Source organism: Malus domestica, chromosome 09 (genome assembly GCF_042453785.1).
Source record: "Malus domestica chromosome 09, GDT2T_hap1".
Taxonomy (NCBI): Eukaryota; Viridiplantae; Streptophyta; class Magnoliopsida; order Rosales; family Rosaceae; genus Malus; species Malus domestica.
In genome coordinates, this window is record NC_091669.1 from 25,841,927 (window position 1) to 25,850,613 (window position 8,687).

Consider the following 8,687-nt stretch of genomic DNA (forward strand, 5'->3'; position numbering starts at 1 on the left):
ACAGTACCCGATTATTCCTCTCAGAGACACCACCGCAGTGTGTGATTTTCAGACCTTTACAGTACCGATTATTCCTCCCTCAGAGACACCAACACAGTGTGTGTGATTTTCAGAGAAGAAAAACTCGACCCCCCATTGATTAAGGACCTGGCCCACTGAGATTAAAAAAACCTGGGTTCTAACTTGCTGGAAATTGAGTGTCTCTAAAAGTGCCCACCCTAGAGACATATGTATTAATATATGTGTGTGTGTGTATGTGTTTATTTTCTGTATGAGCAGATGAGTGTTTAGTCTTTGGTGAAAGAAAACAAAAGAGAAAATGGCGGAAGGCAAAGCAATTAGCTTGGAGGAAATCAAGAAGGAAAATGTCGACCTGGTAAGTTTTTATTGATCGTGTTTTTGTTGTACATTTTGTACATGTTCATGTTGTGACCATGCAGATTTTGAATCTTTATGTAGCCACACTTGGGTTTTTTCTTATTGTGTTCTAGTTTAGATCTTTGATTTTTTGTTTTCAGCTTAAATGCTAAATGTTTCTCTTAATCCATTCTGTGTCATTTATCCTAATTTAGTTGATAAATTGAGACAGATCTTAGGTTTGATTTTTTTTTAATTTTTTTTTTATTATGCATGCATGCATGACTGCAAGTTTTTATTTGCACCTTGGGTTTCATAGCAGATGCAGTTGATTAATCATTAGATGCTTGTTTTTTTATAATCCTGGAATCATAATTATAAATATTGAGGATTAAAATTATATTATGATGAGAAGAAGACTATGGACTTTGTTTAATGGCTGAGCAAATGCTGAAAATTGATGAGAAGAAGACTATGCCAAGTAATTGAGTTGTTGTTAAGATATATCAGTCATTAACTTTGCCTTCCTATGTATTGCAGGAGCGCATTCCAGTTCAGGAAGTGTTCGAACAATTGAATTGCACAAAAGAGGGTTTGTCAAGCGATGAAGGGCAGAAGAGGCTTCAGATCTTCGGGCCAAACAAGCTCGAAGAAAAGAAGGTACTTTTCAAGAAATACTCGAGTATACTTTTGTCCCTAATGTTAGTTTTGAAAGGAAGAAAATTAATCTTGTGATTAATCATTGAATAGGATAACAAAGTGCTCAAGTTTTTGGGTTTTATGTGGAATCCCCTATCGTGGGTGATGGAGGCTGCTGCAATCATGGCCATTGCCTTGGCAAATGGAGGGGTACCATCTCTCTCTCTCTCTCTCTCTCTCTCTCTCTCTCTCTCATATTTTCATGATTCTAATGAACCATGCAGGGAAGACCACCAGACTGGCAGGACTTTGTGGGAATTACTGCTCTCTTGATCATCAACTCTACCATAAGCTTTATCGAAGAAAACAATGCAGGAAATGCTGCAGCGGCATTGATGGCGGGTCTTGCACCGAAAACAAAGGTGACCATTAGTAATGGTTACATCAAGTATAGAAAAAATGAAAATGGGATTTTTATATATGCTTGTTTGATTGTAGGTTCTGAGAGATGGAAGATGGAATGAGCTAGAAGCTGCAATCTTGGTACCAGGAGATGTGGTCAGTATTAAGTTGGGAGATATTGTCCCTGCAGATGCTCGTCTCTTGGACGGAGATCCTCTAAAGATCGATCAATCTGCCCTCACTGGTGAATCTCTGCCCGTGACAAGGTACCCTGGCGATGAAGTTTTCTCTGGCTCGACCGTCAAGCAAGGTGAGATTGAGGCAGTTGTAATTGCCACCGGTGTTCATACCTTCTTTGGGAAGGCTGCTCACCTTGTTGATAGCACCAACCAAGTAGGCCACTTCCAAAAGGTATTAGAGATTTGTCTGAAGTTACAAGTATTAACTTCACGTACGAGCATTTAGTCCTTTCAATATTTTTCTGTGTTTCATTTCCTTATATGCACTGCGCATTGACCAGGTTTTGACTGCCATTGGAAACTTCTGCATATGCTCCATTGGCGTGGGAATTGTTATTGAGGTAATAGTCATGTATCCAATTCAGCACCGGGCGTACAGAGATGGAATTGACAATCTCCTGGTGCTTCTCATTGGAGGCATTCCAATTGCTATGCCAACGGTGTTGTCAGTTACGATGGCAATTGGTTCCCACCGCCTCTCGACACAAGGTGCCATCACCAAGAGGATGACAGCCATTGAGGAGATGGCTGGAATGGATGTCCTCTGCAGTGATAAGACTGGAACTCTTACTCTTAACAAGCTTACAGTTGACAAGACCATGGTTGAGGTGATTATGGCCGTTCAATTGATGTAGTATTCATCAAATTTGTTTTATGACGTGAAGAAAAGAGAAAAAGAGAAAAAAATCAAGAACCTAGACTATTATTCCATTGCTTGAGGAAATGTCATTAATGGAATTTATTTTGATTTTCAGGTGTTTGTAAAGGATGTGGACAAGGATGGCCTAATTCTGCTCGGAGCCAGGGCTTCCAGGGTTGAGAATCAGGACGCCATTGACACCTGCATCGTTGGAATGCTGGGAGACCCCAAGGAGGTATATCCCAGTCCAATTCCCTCGTGTACTTGCATTTGTAGCATAAACTATTTCTTCGTGTTTTGACAGTGAATGATTAATTTAACCATCTTAATGTACGCACTATTGTTTGTGTTGCAGGCCAGGGAAGGAATAAATGAGGTCCATTTCTTGCCCTTTAATCCAGTGGAAAAACGTACCGCCATAACATACATCGACCCTGAAGGGAATTGGCATCGGGTTAGCAAAGGTGCACCAGAGCAGATCATTGAGCTTTGCAACCTAAAGGGTGATGCTGAGAAGAAAGCACATGCTATCATTGGCAAGTTTGCAGATCGCGGCCTTCGTTCCCTTGCTGTTGCTAGACAGGTGAGTTTTGAGCTTTGTTCCTCTGAATTCTAATTTGATGAGGATGGTTTCATATAATTGAAGTTGTTTTCTATATAAATTGTTTGCCTTTAGACCGTACCAGAAAAAACCAAAGAGAGTGCTGGAACACCATGGCAGTTTGTGGGTCTCTTGCCTCTCTTTGATCCTCCAAGGCATGATAGTGCAGAGACCATTCGCCGAGCCCTTAATCTCGGTGTCAATGTCAAGATGATTACTGGTGATCAGCTTGCCATTGGCAAAGAGACCGGTCGCAGACTTGGCATGGGCACCAACATGTATCCTTCTTCTTCCCTCCTTGGTGACACAAAGGACGAGTCGATCGCTAGCCTCCCTATTGATGAGCTTATCGAAAAGGCTGATGGCTTTGCTGGTGTCTTCCCAGGTAACTAGACTAAACCCTTCATGCAAGTAAGTTTGTTTCCGAAAATTCCAAGATTTTGTCTAGTAAAACTAAGTAATGAGATACCATGCAGAGCATAAGTATGAAATTGTCAAGAGGCTGCAAGACAGGAAGCATATTTGTGGGATGACTGGAGATGGTGTGAATGATGCCCCAGCTCTAAAGAGGGCAGACATTGGAATTGCAGTGGATGATGCAACTGATGCAGCTCGCAGCGCATCCGACATTGTCCTGACAGAACCAGGGTTGTCTGTGATCATCAGTGCTGTGTTGACGAGCAGAGCCATCTTCCAGAGGATGAAGAATTACACCATTTATGCCGTTTCCATAACAATCCGTGTTGTGCTAGGTTTTATGCTCCTTGCTCTCATCTGGAAGTTTGATTTCTCGCCTTTCATGGTTCTGGTTATCGCCATACTCAATGACGGAACAATCATGACTATTTCTAAAGATAGGGTGAAGCCATCTCCTCTTCCAGACTCATGGAAGCTAAAGGAGATCTTCGCGACTGGCGTAGTCCTTGGCACCTACATGGCTGTCATGACTGTTGTTTTCTTCTGGGCGGCTCATGGCTCTGACTTTTTCACGGTAAGCAAAATTCCTAAAATCAACTAAAGCTAAAGTCTTTTGTGGATCAATATTATTGCAAATATACTTACACTAAAAAACTTGTAGGAAAAATTTGGGGTAAGATCTATCAGGGGAAACTTTCCTGAGCTTACAGCAGCTATCTACCTACAAGTGAGTATTATTAGTCAGGCACTTATCTTTGTTACTCGATCGCGAAGCTGGTCTTATGTTGAACGCCCCGGTTTCTTTCTCTTGGGAGCCTTTGTCATAGCACAGCTGGTAAGTTTCGACAAGTTTACAGTTGTTGATAATATCCAATATTTTTTCTTTTATATTTTCAAGAGCAAACTACTAATTTCCTCTTGCTGTTATATTTTATCAAGATTGCTACCATAATTGCTGTTTATGCTAACTGGGGCTTTGCAAGAATCCATGGCATTGGATGGGGATGGGCAGGAGTTATCTGGCTCTACAGCCTTATCACCTACGTACCATTGGACATTCTCAAGTTCATCATTCGATACGTGTTGAGCGGCAAGGCCTGGGATAATGTACTTGAGAGAAAGGTATGTTTGATAAAATCTGATGCTTAAAACAATATCTTTTCATCCTCTTATCCTAAATGTTCGATTCTTTCATATTGGTATTCAGACTGCTTTCACAACAAAGAAGGATTACGGAAAGGGAGAGAGGGAGGCGCAATGGGCTACCGCTCAGCGAACCCTCCACGGTCTGCAGCCTCCTGAGACATCTGAGCTCTTTAATGACAAGAACAACTACAGAGAGTTGTCTGAAATCGCTGAACAGGCCAAGAGGCGAGCTGAAGTTGCTAGGTAATTATACAACCTTAAGCTGGTATTTCCCCTCTTTTCGGTAACACAAACTGAAATATTTCAATAGATCTTATGTTCCTACCATTCTTGTGCTTGTTGTTTGCTTTCCAGGTTGAGGGAGCTTCACACACTCAAGGGGCACGTCGAGTCGGTGGTGAAGCTTAAAGGACTAGACATTGACACCATTCAACAACACTACACTGTTTAAGTGAGTGGCAAGACGAAAGACAACTAGCGCATTAGCATGGGAATCCAGTGTTCATCCTTAAAAAGAAAAAAACCAACAAAAACCAAGGAAAAAAATTGCTGTTATTTGTCATTAACTTTGTAGGAGGATGACGGGGTTGGGAATAATCCAATGGGGGAGTTGTTTTAGACAACCTAAGGTTGGAATCGGTTATATTAGAAGGTTGAATCTTGTATTCTCTATGAATTAAATAATTAGTTCATTTCAATGATAATTTGCTATTTTTCGCTTCTACCATTTGAACAACAATATTTCTATCAGAATAGAAGTATAGAATTATAGCAACTCAAGGTCTCGAGCCCTTTTGAGCACCGCTCGGACCTCTCTCAAGTAAGAACATTTGTCTTTAAGTGGTTAAAATTTTAAAAATTAAAAAAGAGAGAATTCTTTAGCATGTTTAAAATTTGGCTACAAGTGAGTCTCACAGCCAAATCGATTCACTCTAGGTTTGTGCTAAAGTACTTGTTAGTGTAGAAGATTCTGTATGGGTTTTATGTGGACTAGGTTATGTAAATCCTTGTGCTGCCAAGTGTTTCTTGTACTCCAAATAACTTTACTAGTATATATTTGTAATCTTATGAATCAATGAAAATAAAGAAATTATATTATACATATACTAAAACTGGGTTTGCTGGCACTGTTTTTCACTGTTCGTGAACAGTGAATGAACGGTAAAGTCCTCGGTTTCCTCTTTGCTTCCCGTACTATTTACGTTTCGCTACAGTAAAAATCCCGTTTTGTCCTTCCGGCCTCGCGTCTATCTTCCGTTCTTCATTTGTGGAGCAGCAAACAATAAACAATTATAAAGAAATTGAACGCATGGGTGCCAAGATCAAAAAATATTTTAAAAATGGAAATTATGATTTATGGCACAACAAACAATAAAAAAATATAAAAAATTTAGACGTATGAAGATTATTAAAAATTGTGAGGAGCCAGTTTAGTGATCTTCTACCCCACGTGTTTGCCCCTGTTTTATGCCAGATTGCCCGTTGCCTTTCTTCTTTTGCACTGCCTTCCCACGCGTCCGGTTTTCCTTTTGCTTCGGTCTTGCATGCCCTCCAGCTGGATCTCTAGAATTTTCCTTTGTTTCTATCACCCATTCAATCCATCTGACTAATTCCTCTCCCCTCCCTCCCACGCCTAATTCACTCAACCCTCCCTTCTCTCTACCGCACTCAGACTCCCCCATCTCCCAACACTGTCACTCTCTCTCATCCTCACTACTCTCTGCCTCTCCCATCTGTTCCCCCCCCCTCTCTCATCTCTCATCCTTCACATCTCTCTCTCTCTCTCTCTCCTCATTTTCATGGTTTTTCCGCCGGCCTTTCTTTCTCTCTCAAGCTCTCTTTTTCTCCGATCTTCTCATCTTTCTCATTTTTCTCAGCCAAATCATCATCTGTGCAAATTTCTTGTGTTTAAAACCCCCAGGTCAGTACCCATTTTGTTGGTTTTTCGATTCTATTAGGATGGATTTGTTATGACACACCCCGACCTAGAGGATCAAGGCGTGCTGGCCGTCATGTGAGCGTGACGAAACCAAAAGTGCGACACGGAAGCAAGATATAACAGAAAATGAAGGAATTCAAACCAATCTCTAGTAGAACCACCTACTAGAATAAAAGGATGAGTTATAAGGTAAACACATAAATTCAGAGCATATGTTTAAGTGCAGTCAAGTAGGACCAAAATAAAAGTACATCACCCGCAGGTGAGTCCTACATGTAGAGCGTCTGTCAGAATGCCGGAAAAAGACCTCGAGAGTCACCAACCGCTAACTAGAACCTGGAGGGGCGCAAAACAAAGATGAGTGGGTCAGTAAAATCAAAGATTTTCCAAAGCATTTCATTTAAAACATTTCTAACCCCTCACCGTAAAACCTGTATACTTCCCCAGAAAAATAGTATATAAACATATATATACACATATCATCAAAACTCAGCTCATATCCATCAACATAACATATCAGAAATAATATGCCACGCCATGCCAAATATAATCAGAAATGCATCAATATCAATCAGGTGAAATAATAAATCAACCGGAGACCCTACAATGGTCCTGTACGGCTGATTCTAAAGCTCAACATCCCACTCAGCCAGAGTCACCACAGTGACCTATACGGCCCTGCCGGAGTCACCAACTGTGACCTGTACGGCACTACACTTCACATCACTCAGAACTACGTATAGTAGTCTGTACGATGAAAGGTGTATAAATACGCTCTAGTGTTTCTCTCATCAATCATCAGCGCGCATAACTAAGGTCACCCACTAGTCGGAATCACGTCTAGTGATCTATACGACTAGCATGTTGGAACCCTCACATGGTCTGTACGACATCCACCTACTTGGATCCAAGATGAGCGTGTGGTGTGGTGAATAATAATATAAGCACTAACACCTAGGGTGCAGGTTATGAGCTTTCAATGCAGTTCTCATAAAATAACTCATCTGAATAATATAAAAACTCACCTGTGCGTCCAACGCGTCAATTAACATATATACGCATCCATTATCAAACTAAATATCTCAACATTTGCATGCATGGCAATTTAAATCATAATTTTCATATAAACGCATTTTCTGGGAAAAACAGTTGTATATAGGTAATACGAAAACAAAACTGCCCACTCACTGATAAGTCGATGGGTCGTAACCCCCGTGATGTCCCTGGATGCGCTCGTCCTCGGGATAAGTGTCACCTATATGCGAAACAACTATAAAAACGTTAATTTAAACACATAACCAACAATTCGAAATAACTTCTCAAACGATGCTCAAATTGGGTATATGAATATACCACATTGACCTTCTCGACGTCACGGACGTCGAGAAATTTTTAGATTAATTTTTTGGTGTCGCATGTGCCCCCACGCGCTAGGGAACGAACGGACACATGCGCCCCCACGCGCGTCATCTTCCCTAGCCAGTCGCCGGATTGGTTTTTCTGGCGGCCGGTTTCCGGCCAAACTTGTAACTTCTTGTTCTCCTTCGCTTCTCAACCATTTTCTTCGAATTTTATATCAAACTGAAGCCCCAACCATGAAGAATCACGATGGACTAGTTTTAGGGTCTAAAATTCACTATATTTTACCTGGGGAAGCACGATAGTTTGGGAAACTTTGAGGACTTCGTTCTCGGTCCTCCGACGTCCAATTATCACCAACGAAGCACTCCGAGGCTCGCGAGGATGTCCTTAAGCTCACTGTGAGCTTGAAATTCCCTGAAACGTAAGATTTTACGTGTGCATGAACAGTGCACAATTTCGGGGTTAGGGTTTCCCGACGATCCCGAAGGTTTCACTTCCTAAAACTAGTAGCAATCAACTCAGAACATCAAGAGGGTGAAGATTCATACCTTATTTGTTTCGATCCACGAAGTTTTGGAGGGTTTTAGTTGTTGCCGTACGTTTATGGGGGAGAGAGAGTGAGAGAGGGTCGTGAGGGAGGAGAGAGAGGGAAGGTACGGGGAAGAGAGCAGGGAGTGTTGACTGTGTGTGGTCCAACCAAACATACACACTAATTTTAATCCCTAACCACACAAAAATACATTCCAAATAAATCCAACTTAAATTATTTTCTCCAAAAGCTTAGGAACCATGAAAAATTCAAAACATATCACACACATACCTTAGTAACGTCAAGGGTAGTATCGTCATTTCACGCTCCCGATATATAAATCTCGGGACGGGCTGTGACAATCTCCCCTCCTTATAGAATTTCGTCCCCGAAATTCCCATAACCAATTAAACCAC

At 41.3% G+C, this 8,687-nt stretch overlaps 1 protein-coding gene across 1 annotated transcript; it reads left to right on the forward strand.

Moving 5' to 3' along the window:
• On the forward strand, positions 1–5,165 carry LOC103443928 (ATPase 9, plasma membrane-type). The gene is made up of 14 exons (XM_008382832.3): positions 1–376; positions 898–1,017; positions 1,108–1,206; positions 1,281–1,418; positions 1,495–1,809; positions 1,919–2,245; positions 2,393–2,512; positions 2,633–2,860; positions 2,954–3,263; positions 3,355–3,869; positions 3,957–4,130; positions 4,235–4,417; positions 4,503–4,684; positions 4,796–5,165. Exons 1-14 carry the CDS (start codon positions 320–322, stop codon positions 4,890–4,892), a joined length of 2,865 nt encoding a protein of 954 aa, XP_008381054.3. The 5' UTR covers positions 1–319; the 3' UTR covers positions 4,893–5,165.
• The last annotated feature ends 3,522 nt before the right edge of the window (positions 5,166–8,687 follow it).

What these genes read in the sequence shown, in the direction of transcription:
- LOC103443928 (XM_008382832.3), top strand. Translation starts at nt 320, where the DNA reads ATGGCGGAAGGCAAAGCAATTAGCTTGGAGGAAATCAAGAAGGAAAAT. An exon ending in TTGACAAGACCATGGTTGAG is followed by an intron (nt 2,246 to 2,392) that starts GTGATTATGGCC and finishes TTTGATTTTCAG; the next exon opens with GTGTTTGTAAAGGATGTGGA. An exon ending in ATGGCTCTGACTTTTTCACG is followed by an intron (nt 3,870 to 3,956) that starts GTAAGCAAAATT and finishes AAAAACTTGTAG; the next exon opens with GAAAAATTTGGGGTAAGATC.